This window comes from Cyanistes caeruleus, chromosome 8 (genome assembly GCF_971803275.1).
Source record: "Cyanistes caeruleus chromosome 8, bCyaCae1.hap1.1, whole genome shotgun sequence".
NCBI classification, from domain to species: Eukaryota; Metazoa; Chordata; class Aves; order Passeriformes; family Paridae; genus Cyanistes; species Cyanistes caeruleus.
The window spans coordinates 16596585-16614642 of record NC_141708.1 but is presented as its reverse complement, the minus strand read 5'-3'; the positions used below and the strand labels follow the sequence as shown (position 1 = coordinate 16614642).

General features: G+C 40.6%; 1 protein-coding gene and 1 long non-coding RNA gene across 3 annotated transcripts in view; one reads left to right on the top strand and one right to left on the bottom strand.

Moving 5' to 3' along the window:
* Positions 1 to 510: 510 nt before the first annotated feature.
* Positions 511 to 5631, bottom strand: LOC147651895 (uncharacterized). Its single transcript, XR_015290141.1, has 3 exons — positions 5570 to 5631; positions 4284 to 5420; positions 511 to 2158 (listed from the first exon to the last, which is right to left on the bottom strand). It is a non-coding gene; the product is annotated as an uncharacterized LOC147651895 (long non-coding RNA).
* Positions 5632 to 6417: 786 nt separating this feature from the next.
* Positions 6418 to 18058, top strand: part of HECTD2 (HECT domain E3 ubiquitin protein ligase 2) — a 33980-nt gene continuing 22339 nt past the window's right edge. Inside the window, exons 1-4 of one of the 2 annotated variants that reach the window (XM_023929234.2) lie at positions 6418 to 6817; positions 11014 to 11143; positions 15587 to 15725; positions 17134 to 17236. In XM_023929234.2, coding sequence (XP_023785002.2) covers positions 6590 to 6817; positions 11014 to 11143; positions 15587 to 15725; positions 17134 to 17236 — 600 coding nt within the window. In that variant the 5' untranslated portion in view covers positions 6418 to 6589. Of the gene's footprint in view, positions 7469 to 11013; positions 11144 to 15586; positions 15726 to 17133; positions 17237 to 18058 lie in introns of both variants that reach the window. The other variant, XM_086900756.1, reaches the window with a different exon arrangement.

Below are 18058 nucleotides of genomic sequence, written 5' to 3'. Positions count from 1 at the left end.
CTGCAAGCATCCAGATCTTAATCCTGCCCAAACCAACATATGGGGTTAATATTGTTTATACGATTTGCCCTACCCGTTTCAAGGATACTCAGGCAAATCACTGTATACATGATCTCATCCCATATTTATTACCTTTAAAGCTCGAAATCTAGGTATCTCCACCCTGTCAGACAAGTCTGCGAGCTAATTAATAATTTCCAAACACCAGGAACCCCGAGTGCGATGCTTTCTCAGCGAGGCCGGCTCCTTCCCTGGAAAAGCCGCCGAGCCGGCGCTGGAGGGAGCTGCAGCCCCGGCTACCGCCGCCTCCGCCGGCACCTCCGTTCGCTCCCCAGCACCCCCTGCTCCTCCAGCTCCTCCCAGGAAAAGATGAGCATATTGAAATTATTTAAATTGTAGCTCTCTCTGTCACTTCAGTTCAAGAACGCTGCCTTTTAAAGAAATCAGATTAGTTTGTTAACCACAAAGTAAGCGGAGGCTTGCAAAAACATGCTAAACAAATGCTAATTCTGACAGTGGTTTACAATTTTATTGGTCACATGACAAAGGTACAGGAGCTACTTTCTGAATTAAACATTATTACCTCCACCTCATTTGAACCTTCTTTAGCATGACATATTTTTTCTTATTTCCAGTTTGAATAGAAATCGGATAAAATTCTGTGCCTAGTATCTGCCTCTATCTCATTTAAAAATAAATTCCGGATAAGATGGGACAAAAGTAGTGAGCTATCTCCCAGCCTTAATGTCTGTCCCTTGCTATACCTTGGGGAAGACCATGCTACTGCTACATTCTGTTCAAGTGAAATTAAATGAAATTTAGATTGAATAACCAACACCAGCTTTCTAGTGAGAAGAAATGGAAACCTTAGTAAAGCTGAAAGGTCACTAAGTGAATGCTCTTCACTTGGTAAGTTTTTCTCTTGCCATATCTTTCTTCCAATGTTTGCATAAACTGCATTATCACAGACAAAGAAATGGCTCTGAAAAAGCCATTGCATTTCTAAAAGACCCAAAGGTCCTGTTCCATAGCAAGAGGTAATATAATATTCAATTATATTACCTTATATTTGATAATACCTTATTGAGGCAGACAAAAATGAGTTAATCATCAACCTAGAAGATAATCTATAGCTTAGGCACCAGAGCCCATAAGCTTTTTTCATTTAGCTGCAACAGCTGTTACACTGCACCAGTGATGACAAGGAACCCAAAGTGAAAGCATAATGATGCAAATAAGACAAAACCTCTGATTACTTCTTCCTTCTCTGTACTAGGAATGCCCAAGCTGGATGCATCCCATCTGGTGGTGTACCTTCAATCAAACATTTGCCATTTGCCAAAGAGAAAGATATAATTGTCTGCCAAGACAACCCAACTTCCATGTAAGTGCTTCAGATCATTAACATTTTTTTTATAAATGTTTATAATTTTATTTTTTAAATGAGACTTTTCAAGTACTGGGGGATAGCCAAAGGGTAAGCAAGAGCAATAGATTCATCTAACGTTAGTCATAAGGGAAATAACATGGATTAACTTAGGAGGGTTTGAGTGCACCTTGCATATGTGCTTCTGGAATAAAAGGCGCTTTTCTCTCTTGCAAATGAAGGCATATGATACAGAGACTAAAAAGTAAGCCAAGTTCAAGGTTGACATATTTTCAAACTTGCAGCAAGAATAACAAATATAAATGGACTAGCTTGTTAGCAATAGTAGATGAATTCACAATCATTTGGACTGTTTTGGACAGAATTCTTCAAATTTATACCTTCAACTTCAAAGTTCAACTTCGAGGGAAACAAGTGGCTGCAAGAAGGGGAGGTTGGACAAGACTGGGGTCATCCCCTACAAGCTCTGAGGTTGTGCAGTCTGATAATAATAATGACTTGTGAGCAAATGTGAACTTCCATCTTCCCTAAAGTATGATGAGGGCAGGTGGCGCAGGAGGGTACCACAGCTCTGGAGTTAGAGGGCGAGGGAGTCCAGAAGCTACAGTGTCTCTAATTTTTGTGATTCACATGGCAAGCGTGGTGAGTTCTCCAACTGAGTTGGCAGAGTAACAGGTGGATTTCAGTGGCATCTTGCCTGAGTTCTGCTGAAAGGTCACTGAGAAAGATGCTTCTTTGTAAAACATTTCCATTTCAATGCATCAGATCTTTCTGTTGAAACAGAATGTTTTGCTGAAAACCTGTTGTGTTGGAAAACTCCCAACCATTTCTTTTCTCCTACTCCCCTAGAGAGGAAATGGGCTGTCTCCAGCCTTTGCTTCCTCTTTTGATGTTTCAGCCATCCTGTGCTTCCATTTGTGCCCACTCAGGGTCCATCTCACAAAGCACACATCTCTTAAATGTGTGCTTAATTATTTTGTACTGGGAAGTGTATTAGTTCTTCAAAAGGTATAAAGAGAAGGAAACAGTACTACTCCATAAGAAAGACACAGTACAGATGTGTGATGGATACACATGAATTTTGCCATTCAGCAACTGAATGGGAAAATTCAGCCTATCTTTTCTGAAGGACATGTGTCATTTCAATTCCTGAAATACCAGTTAGCACCAGAGATGTTTGACACCATTTGATTGCCAACAGTAGTAAACCATTTGAGGATCAGGGAAAATCCCGTAACAGCCCAAACCTATCCCCTAATGTTACTGAATTAAACCAGGGGTGATTTTGGGTAGAGCTGAATTTGACTTCTGACTGCAGAGAAAAATGTGACATCCAATCAATATTTGTCATGACAATACTCAGCAGGGAATTTAGCCCTTTTTATTTTTTACATTTGTGTGTCACTCCCAAATGCCAGTCTGTGAGTGTATCTGTTACTTGTAAGCATTTAGTAATCATTTGTGACCAAATGTTAGCGTTTGGTTTGGTTCCATCTGTCATACCTAGCTGCAGTCTGTGCCTGGCCACGTCATTGCACAGAGATGTGCCAGTGACTTTTCCCCCTTCCTGACAACTCAAACTCTTTGGCTAGAAGAGATATATTTGTGAAGCATTTTAAAATGAGGTGTAAAGAAGGCCTTATTCCAGTTGAAAGGGTCAACATCCTGCTAAGGCAGTGCTGTTCTTCCATAAGTACAAGAAAATCTGTTCAGGGTCACATCCTGCCTATGTCCCCCACAGTTATTCAGGGGTGATACTGCAGTGTGCATTGTTTATCTGAGCCAGCAGCATGGTGTGCCAGCATGGGGTCGGGTGCGACTGCAAACTCCTCCGGGAACAGCAAGAACTACAGACCCAGGCAACGTGTACTTGGGCATGAGCAACAGTTTTCAGTTTAACTTTACCTTTGCCCCTTTCACCAAAAAATTCAGTGAAGTAGCTGGCACCATGTGATTTAAGATTTTTAAGCAGCTTACAGGAGATGTAAAATCAAGGAAAGTGTCCTTTGAAATGCAGGCATTGAGTGTGTTTGGCCCTTTGTAAAGGTTCCCAGGCCATCTGGACAACAAATAATGAAGTCTGTAGAATGGCAGTTGAATACTTACGTTTAGTTTTAAAAATTGTGTATGTGGCATATCCCACAAGTCTTACTGCTAGAATGTCTTTATCCTGTTTTGTGACTGCTCCATTGCCCACTACCCCAGTTCATCACTTTGGCAACAAATTACTGCAGGGTCTACATGCATCACCTCATTACATGCAGCACTGCTGCTCCCAGCTGGCATCCATCCATGCCAGAAAACTGAAACCCAATTTAGACATGTCTTTCCCAGCTGTGGTTATGTATTTGACTGCCTTGTGAGTCTATGAATGATATTGAAATACCTTTAGTTTCAAAGCCTGGGCCCCAGATAGTTAATTCTTACTTCTACGTTAGTTAGAAGTAAGAAAATGTGTTTGCTTGTTCAGTATATGGTAATTTTGCTCTCTTACAAAAATAGGAAGAAATTTTTTGTGCCTATTTTCATAATTGTCATGAGTGAAAATATTCACCTGAATTAGTTTAGTTCAATAGAACACTTCAGCTTCAAATAGCACAGGAAAGCATGGACAATAGAAGTTGATGTCTTTGATGTTGCATGAGCTTTTTTGTGAGATAATCTTGGTAGAAAACGATTTCAGTGTTTTTGACACTGTCAAAAATCAGGCCTTTATAGCTCAATGGAACTGAAAAAAAAAAAGAATTTGTTTCTATACTTGCCTTTCTACATTTAATTTTTTCTTTCTTTCATCTCTCTTTGCAGCTCAAGGGAGTAAATCCTTCCATGTTTCAAGCTGGCACAGCTCCACAAAACAGTTGTGCCAATTATTTCTAGCCAGGGAAATAATACTTACCACTAGGTGTAAAGCTGCTTGTACTGAAGCTGTTGAAATTACTATCATTATGTTATTTCTTGGCATGGAAAGGAAAAAGATGAGTGAGTGTTTGGGGGGCTTTGTTTAAGTGCAACAGGCCGCTTATTCATGCAAACTGCTGAAAGCCACCGGGAAGTAAGCACAGTGCGGAGGGTGAACTTCTTGGAAAACCAGATCTTATATTTAACTTGGTAAGGAGACAAAGACATTTCTTAATGAAACCTAAAAATCTCCAGATCTGCCAGTTCCTTCAGAAAGGAAAAGCCTTTCTCAATGTGTTAGATTAACACTGCAGTACTTATTGTGCTGTTGCTTTTATGACTCTTACAGAAATCTTTCCCACACCTCCTGCAGGAGCTACTTGTGTAGTGCCAGTTCTCAGAAAAACCATCACATGGTTTTCCTCCACCTGAAAAACGATTTTGAATATTTGTTTTGTTTCACGTGGTCTGTAATGCTATTCACACTCAGTTCCTGAAGCTGGGAGAAGAACTCTTCTTCAGAAAAAAAATTAGAGGGGTCTGAAGGAAACTTTAAGTGGTTTGAAGAGCTTAAACTGGATGTAGGTTGGGGTACACAACATTGTCCCCCTCTCACGCAGCAGGGCTCCTGCAGCTGCATATACTGGGCCAAGTGGCATATCAGTACTTCATAGCCAGTGTTACATTTGGTCTAGATGTTGTATTGCAACCAGGTCAACACAGCACCTCTTCTGAAGATGGTATTTCTTCACACGCTTACAGCAAAGCTTCAGCACAGCCAGGGAGTTGCACTGAGGCTCTGGTGCAGGTACTGCCTCAGGCTGCCTGAGACCTGCCCAAACAGAGGGCCAGGAGCCACAGTGCACACCCCTGGCACCGCTCTGGCTTTGCCATCAGAGACAGGACCACACTCACACATTCATTATACTTCATTCTTCATGACACAGCACAGCCCTTCGCAGTCCACGATACGGTATGGTGGGCACAGTCTTATTTGGTCCAAGGGTGGACTTGATCATCTCGAAGGGCTTTTTCAACTTTAATGATTCGACGATTTCTGTATTTTCTCTTTGGACCGTGACCCGAAGCAGCGAGGAATGTGTCATGGGGCCTCACCGCGGTGTGAGGGGAGCCACTGCCAGCACGGCTCTAGAGCGGTGTGAGGGGAGCCACTGCCAGCACGGCCTCACCGCGGTGTGAGGGGAGCCACTGCCAGCACGGCTCCAGAGCGGTGTGAGGGGAGCCACTGCCAGCACGGCTCCAGAGCGGTGTGAGGGGAGCCACTGCCAGCGCGGCCTCACCGCGGTGTGAGGGGAGCCACTGCCAGCACGGCTCCAGAGCGGTGTGAGGGGAGCCACTGCCAGCACGGCTCCAGAGCGGTGTGAGGGGAGCCACTGCCAGCACGGCTCCAGAGCGGTGTGAGGGGAGCCACTGCCAGCGCGGCTCCAGAGCGGTGTGAGGGGAGCCACTGCCAGCGCGGCTCCAGAGCGGTATGAGGGGAGCCACTGCCAGCGCGGCTCCAGAGCGGTGTGAGGGGAGCCACTGCCAGCGCGGCCTCACCGCGGTGTGAGGGGAGCCACTGCCAGCGCGGCCTGTGCCGACGGACCAGCACCTGGCACCACCGGGCGTGACGGAGGCGCGGTCGTGCCTACCGGTATCCGCCCCGAGGGCCCTTCACGCAGTTGTATATTTAGAGATATTTATACATTTTTTCATTTTTAATATATAATTTTATGTATGTTTATTCTTGATTATATTTGCTTATTACTCGTCTATTTCCTCGTGGCCACTCCCGGATAGCGGCAATGCCCCACAGCCGGCCCGGCACCCTTTGCCAGGGCGGCTGCGCGGGGCCAGCCGCAGCCCCGCGCCGGTTCCTGCGCCGTGTCCTCCGCTCCCCCCGGCCGCCAGGCGGGTTTCCACGAGCCGCCCATGAGCAGCATGGCGGCGGCGGCGGCCCCTCCCGCTGCCCGCGGTCTGTAGGTGGCGCGGCGGCCGAGGGCGCTCCCGGGCAGCGGCTCCGGCGGCGCCTCCGCTGCGCCGCGTCCCGCGCTCCCCCTGCTCGCCGGGGCCGCGGCGGGGGCGGCCGGGCTGCGCTGCGCTGCGCTCCGCCCCGCCGTGCGGGGGTGTCTGGGCGCCCGGGAGCAGCACGGCTGCTGCAGTGCCGCGGCGGCCGAGCGGAGCGGCGGAGCTGAGGTTGCCTGCGGGGGCTCCTCGAAGGGAGGAGAAGAGGAAGCGCGGGGTCGCGGGTGCCGACGGCACTGAGAGGCTGCCGAGAGGAGAGAGGCGGCCGGGAGCGGGACCATGTCGCTGCAGAGCCTCCCGGCTGCCGCCGAGCTGCCCCCCGGCCCCGGCGAGGGGCATCCGCCGGGCGCGGAGCTGAGCCAGGGCAGCGCCGCGGCCCCGTCAGCCGAGGAGGGCGGCGAGGAGGAGGAAGAAGAGGAAGAAGGGGAGAAGGAAAAGGAAAAAGAAAAAGAAAAGGAGCGAGAGAAATTGTCGCCCATCCCGTCGGCGTCCACCGCGGCTGCCGGGGTAGGTCCCGTCAGCGCCCGGGCAGCCGCCCGCGGGCCCGCCCGTGTCGCTCCGTTTTCATTTGCTGTGTTTGCCGCTTTATTGGGGAGGAGAAAGGGAAGGGGGAAGCATCGTCTTCATTTTCTTTCATGTTCCTTTCCGCTGAGAGGCTTTCATTCAAGTTTCTTAAAAATAACAAGTGCATCTGTAAGCAATGACATAATGAAGCTATAAATTCTCCATCCACTTATAGTTAACATTTTACAACGGTCTGCTCTGTCGGGTTAGTCATGACTGAGGATTTGCAGCATTGTGAATGTTCATTAAGGGTTCTCGGGGGTGGAGGGTTTCAGCTCTAATACACTTAATGACAAGAGAGGTAGCTGGGAAATACTTCTGTATTTTTAACTTTTTCTTTAAAAGTCTTTTCCGGCTTCTTGTGCTGAAGCAAAGCTCACAGAACATTTTGATGTAATGATGAATGAATTAATGCACGGAAAAAAAATGGGGAAAGGATATTTGCTAGAATAACTTCATTTAAGAAATCTTTTTTCAGGTTTTTAATTATACCAGAGTTGTGTTTTTCTTTATGCTGACCGTACAATATTACAGAACGTAAAATTTTCCTGGCATGAGTTGGATATCTTGCATAGCTTAACATTAGAACTTGTGGTAAGTTACTTCAGTCCAACAACAGAAATGTTAGTAATCTCGTAGTAATACACTCAGGAGATTTTAGTTCAGCAGTTCTGAACTTATTAGAATTATCATTTAAATTATCATTTATTTAAATTCATAATTTAAATTTAAAAGATTGTGCATATAATATTTATGACTGTCAGGAAATAATTGTGATGTTAAACTAAGTAATTGTATGCAAACTGCAAAGTCCTTGGAGCAATTCTGCCAATTTTGTGTTTTGTCTAAACGTTCCAACCTTCTGAAAGACTTTCAGCTTTGTCAATCTGTCAGAATGTGCAAGAATATTTTTATTCTCGTGGTTCAAATACCGATTTGGTGGGAGAAGTCTCTAATGGACGAGCGCCCAGGAGTTATTTTTACCTTTGAATGTATCCATCTTAGACTCTGAATGGCAAATGCCAACCCTTAGACTAAAGATACAAGTATCTAAAATGGCCTAAAATGTATCAGGCTTAGCTGAGCTAATGAAAAATGTGCGGCCCTGGAAGGCCATGTAGAATTCCAACTAAAAGAACCAGGAGATCTTCTTTGTAGCTGGACATCTGCTATGTACCTCTGAAGTGCCACCGACAGGCAGAAGCTGTACAAGCGGACCTGCTGCAGAGGAGCTCAGACCTGACTGGGTGTGGTTGTGTGTCAAGTGCAGGGCGGGGTTTGAATTTACCGAGAGCCTAATATGGGGTTCAATAGCATTTTACGGGGGGGAGAGAGAGAGTTTTGTGGAGAGATGGCATAGACTGTCACCAAAGGGGGGTGATAGTTTGGGTGTCAGCATTCAGATTTTAGGAAGAAACTGTGGAAAGCTAAATAATTTGCTCCCTAATAAATAGGGACTTCTGTAAAGGAAAAACAGTCCAAAGTTGCACCTTTCAAGCTAAAAATGGAAGGGAAAATCCTGCTTCTTGTGCAGCCTGTTGCACTGCCAGATGCCTATTGGAAATCTGAGTGTCCTTCATGTCTTCTTGCACAGGAAAGCTCTTTTCCTCCTCGTTAGTCTTTTCTTGCCATATACATAATGGCCTTGATTAAGCAATGTTAGGGCTAACACCGGATTTTCAAGAAACTCTTCTAGGTGATTTTTTGTCTCTTCCAAGAAAGAAGTCTGTATGTCCTTTTTGCAAACATTTTGACTTGTTTTCACTGTTTCATTTAACTTCAATAATGAAAAATACAGTTTTATAGAGTGTAATGCTAGTACCTCTCCAGTCTTATGGAGGGCATAATGCTTTGGAAAACTTCCACTAAGAAGCCAGCAGAGTTGTAGGTTATTAATATGATCTTAAAACAGGACTAAAGATTACTTTGATCCACTAACTCCCTCTAAGCATATTCATTCCTTTTGTTGGATGGGAGGGGATGGTGGATGTTCAGTTTTCTGATGGCAGTGTGCTCGTCAAGCCATAGGCTCTAAAAGCTCAGTGACCTCCTACAAAATTTTTAAGTATGACATGGTGGTCTGCACTTGGCTTAGATTACACCCTTAGGGGTTGTCAGAATTTCTCATTAATGAGCATAAAGTTTCCCTCAAGGGCCTCCCAATAGAGGTTTTGTCCATGTTTGTCTAATATTGTTGTAACTGTGCTTGAAACAGGATGATGGAGTTAAAGAGAGCATGCATCTTTTGTTCTTTATGATCACTACCGAGGGAGATGGCAGTAAGGAGAAAGTTTTCAAAAAACTGTTCAACTATAGTATTTCAGTGACATGGCTGGAGTAAAACCTAGAAAGCTAAGTCAGTCAAAAAGGCTGTCACAATAATTTATTTAACAAAAACTTCTTTGTTCAATTATCTCTGCTATTCCCTATTAATCATAATTAGACTACTCTGTGCTTCAGAGCTTTTCTGCCTGAAGCACACATTTTGTGACAGAGCAGAGTAGCCTCAGATCTGGATTTGTTTAAAGTTATTTTTCAGTCACTAATGTTTGTCCAGGGTCTGTTTTTCTGCAGTCACATGCCAAGTGATTTTTAGAATCATCTTAATGATATTTCAAAGGTTATAGACTACAAAGAAATGTCAATCTGAAAATTACACTGGTAATTACATTTTATTTTGGAATGTTTGTTGCCTATAAGGAATTTGAAACTAGAAATTGAAATTTGACAAGAATACCAATTTTAGAAATTGAAATCTGGTATTTTAAAAGCCAGAAGTCTGATAATTGTTCAAATTTACAATTTAGGGACTTACAAGCCATAGAAAAATAGCTGTATGTGCCACGGTTATTTAAAATTCCTGGCAGCATACCAGCTTATGTACACTGAGGTGTGGTGGGTTTATAGACTGTCTCATTACCATTCTGGTGGTTTTTCAGGATGTTGTGATGGAAGTGCTTTTCTTAGAACTCTAACTGCATGTCTTAGTCCAAATGTGTTTCTCTTAAGGGGAAAGGGAGATGTACTGGTTCAAAAATTTTGATAGGATATTACACTAATTGTTGTAGAACATGTATTCTTATTTACAGAATTAAAGTTTTGATTTGTCTGGAAACATTTTTCTAACTGAGAGTACAGATGCCAGATATCAGGAAGATGAGTCTTTAGGTTACTGTGAGGTCGAAAATCATGATGTGCAGGAAGAGTGTATATATTTTTTTAGTCAATATGCCTTCTCTTGATATCAGTTGATGACTTGAAAATATTAATCATGAGACTTATGTCATCTTGGGCAAGCCCCTTAACCTCACCTATTATTTGCAAATTCTGCAAATACTACTGTAATAATGTAACTACTGTAATACTGTAACTACTTATTATTTATGTAATTTATAGCTGTAACTATATCTAGTAGCACCCAGTGCTGATTAGCCAGACTAATTGGCACAATCCTTTGAAAGTCTGATGTGTGATTTCACTTCTGTTTGCTATTAAAACACAGCTCTCAACACTTAGCAGAGACTTGAACAGGCTCCTTGGTGACAGCATGTGCAGGTGCTCAAGCAGAGAGTCTTTTAGCACTTTGTTAGCCAAGGTTTGTTGGCCAGCCTTTCTTCAGTGGTAGCAGATGCTGACCATTTTGAATCATTAGGGAATTTTGCCCAGGTAGTTAGTAGTGAAATTTTTTCAGCAGGTTAGAATTTTTGGCCCCACATTTCAAGTCTTGGGAAATTTGTCTAAACTACTTGCATATATTAGGGCTATTTGGAAAAAGGCATATGTGACACTTTCTTCTGTTTAATCTGAGCTGGATATAGTAAGAAGCATAAAAGTAGGCATTAGGATGCAGAAAGTTAGAATACCATTGACAGCATCTTAATTGTATTGTGTTTTTCTCACAGTAATCCAAGGATATCTTTTTATCCTGCAAATTAATACTTGGGTTTTTTTTATGTAATGGAAAGGAACTTTATGATACCTCACAAACTTGCAGAATTGTTATTTATGTCTTATTCAGTTATTACCAGTCTGATTTCAAGATAAAAGATATTTAAGAATTCTGTGTAATACCGCACTAGGAAGATTACTCTAGCAGTAATGTATTAGCCCTTTAGAGCTTACTGTCATCTTAATTACAGGGGTTGGAGGATGGAGCCAAAAATCAGCTTTCCACTTTCAGCAATTTCATCACAACTATCAACCAAAAGAAAGAAGGCATCGAAAACAGAAATTCCCCTACACAGCTTGTTATACCCAACATCAAAAATGGTAAGAGAAAAAAAGACCTGTGTTACTTAGTTACCAAGTTTAAAAAGTGCTCCATTTTCTGCCAGTATTTGTATTGTGGTAGTGCCAAAAAATCTAAAAATCTAGATTTCATTAAATTATTGTATGTTGTACAGACAGTGATATATGATAGTGCGTCCTCAGCAGAGGTTGTGTCATAGAGACAAATTGGATAAGGAAAAACAAAGAGACCTGGAGGATGAAATAACCATCTGAAGTTTTAAAGAAAGGTACTGATTTTGCAGATTATCTGCAGATATTCTTTGTCTAGCTGCAATCAAGCAACTGTCTCTAGAAATTGTCAGAAGTTTGGAGAAAATTATTTTATTGCCGTCTGAAAGATGGTGGGAATGAGACAAGTATAAGGCTTTTAAGTGAGACAATTGCTGAGAGATGTTTTTCAGTGAAGATGAAGAAAAAATGAAATGCACAGGCAACAACTGGTAAGTTCTGAAGAACTTTATAAGTGAGAAGGAAGGTTGTGCTATGATGAGGTAACAATACTTGATGAAAAGAAAGTAAGTGTAGTAGCTCTGTATTCAGTATGGTAGACTAGAATCATGAAGCCTAGATGAGATGATGTTGTGGCTAGACCTGGAATTTTTATTAGGCTTTTGGGCTAGGAATTTCAGTAATTTGGGACTTTTTGTAGAAGACTGAGCAAACATTTTTCAGGTTTGTATTGATCTTGTCTCTGAGCAAGTCCTCTTCAGGCTTTTTCTGCTGTGGTTCACTAAGTCTTTATAGTACTTACAGTGAATGTGAGGCAAGAAAGAGACTGCACTGAGAGATCTCAGTAGTGTGACTTTGAAACAAAACTGTTGACAAGTGTTGTCAGTTTCAAAGTTGTGCAGGAAAATGGTGGTTTATAACTTGCAGTATTAGATTCTTACTAAAATAATATTTTATTAGTCCTATTAGCTATACTATACTATGCAGCTATACTGCAAAACTGAAAGTCAGTGTAAGACCTTTTTTTTTTTCAAGCAGTTTTTGTTATGGGCTAGAGAGGTGCTTTCCACTTCCAAAACAAGGGCAATCATTCAGGCAGGATTTTTTTGCTTGGTTCAAATTCCTTTGCACTAAACAAAGGAAACCCCAGTGGCTGGAGATGGCCAGTAAAGAATTCTCTCATTATGGCATAACATACCAAAATCTTCTTCTCCCCTGACCCCCCTCCCCTTTCTTTAGTGCTTGGCAAGAATGAAAAACTCTAATCACCACCCTCTTGAAGTGCTCTCAATTCTGCTGCAAATAGTGCTGTCCCAGGTGTAATTACTGCCTCATGAGTACTTAGTTGTTTATTTTCACCACTTTAATTCTTGGCAATATTTATTATAATCAAGGATATATTCTTGAAATAGAGCTCAGTGTGTAAAATCGAGCAGATGCTGTAGTAGTTTCAGCATCAGAGTAACCTGCCTATATAAAACCAAGGTATTTTTAATAACAGTCAAAGGTGAATTCCAAATATTTTGAGGCAGTATGTGTATTCTGTGAAGAAATTAACAACTTAAACAAATTTGTTGATTAAAAATGCTGCTTTTGCTAGGCTGGCATTGAGGAATAATGCTTGGTTTGTATTTTGGTGTTTGATTTTTTTTGCACTTTATACATGTGCTGTCTCTGAACATGTGTACATAGATAGCTATATATATATAGGTGCATATACTAGTAATGCTTCAGGCTCAGGTTCAAAGAACATTAATTTCATTGAAAACAAAGGTGTGGAAAAGCTAATAAATAAAACTGGTAAATACATCATGAAAAGCAGGGGGATGTTTGTGTGCACATAGCTGCCACATATAGTGAGTCTTCTAATGTAACAATGGTCTGGTATAAAATTTATATTCTAAATAGACTGTTTTAGTTATTTTCTAATGTTACAAATACAATAAGTAGGTTTTGTTTGCTTTATCTTCTTTGAAAATCTTCATTGACCAGCAGCTGTGCTGGTCACAATGAAAATAATTGCAGTATTCATTTACCCTGAACTTCCCTGGGCTACTCAGTTCTGCTTTGTATCGATGAAATTTTCTTCACCAAAGTTTTTGATTGTTCCTTAAGCAGTCATGCATTGCTGAATCTTTTTACTTGATGTAACTGGGCAAGAAGCCAGAAATTACTGTTTTTTCTTGTCTTGTTATATTGTGTTATTGCTGTTTATCAACTCAATACATAGAGTTTCTCATTTCTACTCAATGAAACTCAAGTGACAGGTCTTAATTAGTATTCTTTACTGGCAGAAGAGAAAATAAATCTATGTACAAATAAACTTGAATGATGACAAAACATACTGAAGTTGACCATATGTGTTAAAGATACTATTAAAAATTAGTTTTGGTATATGTAAATTAAATTGCATATATTTCAAAGAAAATTGCATTGCTGACAGGGTGCAAGTTACCAGCTTAGCACCTATAGCCTCAATTTACTGAATCAAGCAGCAGTGTCTGCCAGCAGATCTCTTCTACAGATGTAAAAGGAATATTTCTGTCATTTCAGTGTATTCAGCTGGTTATAGCTGAATGTTTAATCCATTTAAAATCGAGAAGACAGAATGAGAGTTAAATCAAAAAGCTTGTTATTCTCAGTATAAAAATAAGACAAATTCTTAGATTCTTTAAAGTCAGTTCATCCTGCTTTCAGAGAATGATGTTCAATAGCAGAATGATTGTTTGGCACCTTGGCTTCGATTAATTTATTATCTGTGTGTCTGCTTTGGTTTTTTTTAATTATTACTCTTATCTTAAAATAGTTAAAATTCCAGCTTTGAGAATGGACTAGGTTCCATATCAGTAATCAATGCCATCCTCAGGGGGTTGAGGGCAGTCCTGATCTGCTATCTCATGAATGGTGTCTGAGTTAAGTCACAATGACAGTGTCTCTGTCATGAGCATGAGTGAAAAAAAATCTCCTTTTGGATTCATGGCACTTTTTTAGCATATGTTTTTTCCTGCTGTGATAAATGGAGTAGGCAGCAGTGTAGTGATATTACTTTGATGTTTAGTTAATTAAAGAAAAACAAATCTTCAAAAAGGCATAGGGGGGGTCTTAAACAATTCATAGAGCATTTTCATTAGATATGTATGACTTTTGAGGACACTGTTATTTTATGTAGTGTCTTTTATCTGAAACATATGTCACAATTCATGTAAATACTTTTTAAAATGAGCAGCATAAATCAGACTGTAAGAGTGTTTGAGGATGTTTGTGAAGACACTGTCAAAATGATTATTGGAAATGCAGTGGAAATATTTTTTCATGTCTTGGGTGAGCATACCTTGGCTGACTGCCATACACCCACCAAGCTGCTCTATGGCTTCCCCTCCTCAACAGGACACGTGGAGAAAATAAGATGAAAGAGCTCATGGGTTGAGATAAAGACTGGGAGTACACTTTCCAATTATTGTCATAGGCAGAATAGACTTGAGGATATTATTTTATTGCCAGTTAAAGAAAACAGAAACAAAACTCAAAACACGTTCCCCTTCTGTGCTTACCATACGTTCCCTTGTTCTCAGCTTTCTCTGCCAGCAGCCTGATCAGGCATGGGCTCTCCACTGGCTGCAGGAGAATCTCTGCACCAGACCCTGGAGCACCTCTTCCTTCTCAATCTTTTCCACTCATGTGGGTATCTGTAGGGTAGTTTCTTTCTTTTTTTTCCTTCCTTTTTTTTTAAATCCCTTTTCTCTCTCAGCTGCTGTGCAGTTTTTTTTACCCTTTCCTAAATATATTGGCATGGGGTGGTACCAGTGTCACTGCTGGGCTCAGCTTTGGAGCTGTTGGACACAGAGGCAGCCTCATCTCCCCTCTCACAGTTGCTGCACTGTTGCCAAGCCTTGCCATGCTAATCTGATCAAATATTCTCAGATCAAATAGAAAGGAAGTAGTAGAATAGAAAGACCTTAGCAAAGCATTGCCAGTTGTACTGGAATAGGCAGCCAAATTTATTGAGAATAAGTGTTCAAAGATGTTTCTGTTTCACTACTAATTCTCTGTAAGAAAAAAAAAATTTCCTTTCCCATTTAGTGTTTTGGAGAGATTCTTTATGGAAGCTGTAGATGATCCACAGTCATCTCTAGCTAAAATTCTGTATCACAGTGTAGAAAAATGGACATCTTGTCCTTGTATGATAGTTGGACTTCAGTATGGTTGTGCATGAGATTTTTCTCCACTGTAAGGAGCACCAGTATTGCAGTTTGTATATTAGCTATTTACACTCTATATTGGAAATACAATAATGGGTGACACTGCTATTTTTATTAGTTAGCCAATTTTTCCATCATATCTGCATGTGTGTATGGTAGGAAAAATACTGTTTTAAAGAATAAAAATCAAACACTTGGAGTTTCCTTTTTTTCCCAGTACCAATTTATTTGTGTTAGATGCATTGTATTTACTCTTCTTTACCTTTCTTTTAAGGAAAAGACCTACCACCTCTTTGTCTCGATGTACGGCAAAAGCAGCGCATGTCTATAGATATGTTGCCCCAAGAACTGAAAGCACCATTTCCTCCTGAACCTTCCCTTCCAATTCGAACCAAAACTGTGAAAGATTTTCAGTAAGTTATGCTGGTGTTCCTAGAAGTTTTCTTTCTTCCTTTCTTTGGAATTCTTTTCATTTTTACCTAATGCATACATTTGATTTTGTTAATCTTAAATGAGGAAACAGTTTTAGTAAGACTGGCAAGGAGTTAGTCTGGTTATGATGGTGGGATTGATAACTCTTTTACAATGAAAACTATCAAAATATCTTTTCTAGCTTGAAATGTTGTTCCACACAGAAAATGGAAAAGCATATACTTCAGAATTAGGAATGCAATTAATGTTTGGTTTTGGAAAAAAATATGTATGGCTTTTTGTAAGCTGGCAAATGCCTTTCAAGTCTTAGGTACTTTGGTTATACTGGCAATTATTTATCTCTTCCACGTTTGAAATTTTGTGCTTCCAGGAAGGAAAAGGACTGCTTTTTGATTATTTGGTGCATATTTGATGGGAAAGAAAAAGAGGTATAAAGGAAAATTTGCAAAGAGATGATCCTTTGCTGGTATTCAGGTGATCCAAAGAGCTGATTCAGGTCTTTGTATCTATTGACTATTGCCTCTAGACAGCCTGTGGCAGTGTTTGTAAAGAACTCCTTCCTTATATCTAATCTTAAGCCTCCTGCAGGTTAAAGCCTTTAGCCCTTATGCTGTCCATTTGAATCCCCAGCTGTGAGCCCCTACCACCTCTCCATTTCCCCTCTCCCACGGCTGCCATCCTCCAGGCAGTGCTAGGTCCTTCTCAGTTGGATTTGGCAGCTGCTCCCTGCACTGAGCTGGGTTTGGATTTCCCCATGTTGAGGATTTCTTGTATTGCCTGAGGCAAACTGAGAGGAAGCAGCTTCCAGGGGAAGGTCTTGCACAAGTCCAGGTAGATGATATCATTCTTCCATCACCCACCAGCACTGTAACCCTACTGTAGAAGGCCACCAAATTGGCAGGCACAATTTGCCCTTATTGAAGCCACGTTGACTGTCACCAGTGATCACCTTGTCATGTGCCTAAGATTAAGTTCTATTTGAAAAATTTCAAAAGAAATAAAATTTTGAAGGAATTCTACTGAATTTGAGTAGTTTAGGAGACCTCATGCTTAAATTTCTCTGAGAAACTTTATCATGTCAGTGTAGCTGCAGCTTAATTCTGTTCTGTTCTGCTAATTATTTGTCCTAACACACTGAACTGTGACACTGTGAATTAACATTTTGAATAAAAGACATTGCTCAGGTGTATCAAACACAAACTATGCTTTTGTTCTCTTATAATACCATGATCTTTAAATGACAAGGAAGAGATTAGAAAGATACAGATATTATACTTGTCTGTCTTCTAAGTGTGCTTAGTGAGAAAAGCTTAAAGTTACAGTGCATCTTAAAATCTAAGTGGCTGGAAAGATGAAAGCATTACCAGTATTTGAATGTATTTTCTCTAGGGATGATATGGAAAAGTCGAAGGCATCGGGAGATTGGAAAGCTGTACATAATTTTTATTCTACAACTTTTGATTCTTTCTTGGAGATAAATGCTGCATTTAAGGTAGAAAATAATTCCTAATACTGTTTAGTAATTACAGTTCTTTGTATCTTCAAAATGTTTCCAAAAATATCTGTTGAAGTCTTTCAGCCAGGTATTCAAGGCCACTAAGATAATTTTGTAATGATCTCACCTGCCTTTTGTAGACAATCTATTATTGCATTGATTTATTGATTCCACTTTAAGGAATTATATTTCAAGTTTGTGGAGCTTTGAAATTCCAGTATGTAATTTGTTTGTGTGACACTGTGACTGTGTTGATACTTTCTACACAAATTACAGTTTCAAAACCTCCAAGCTAATGCGGAGGTCCAGGAAAATCTGGAAACAGAAATTTCCTATCCCTAAAAAAACCTGTGGCATGGGCTCTGTTATAGCTGTTCATGTGTTATGGTGGCATACTTGGTTTTCCTAAGGAACAGTTATATTTGTGTTTTTGAGTTCATGCTAAATTATTATTTCTTGCCTATTACAAAGCAAAATGTGCTTTTTATATTTATTATGGATAGTACAGCCTGAGCCTGGATGAAATAACCCATTACCTTTAGTTATTTAACAAATATTGAGTGCTTAAAATTTTCTTGCCTTTGTCTGATAATGGATCAACAACAAAGTTGAAAGATGAAAATTCAATGTAATTCATTATTTGAAACCCTCTTACATTTTTAAAATAGAATGACAGCATGAATATGTATAAGATTGCTATTGTTTTACTCTGTCTTTAACATACTAATTAAAGAAACCTATATTCTTAAGTTTTGATGAGAAAAATACTTATATCTGGACAAGTTTTCCTAAGCTTGCTGTTAAACTTACATTTTCAAA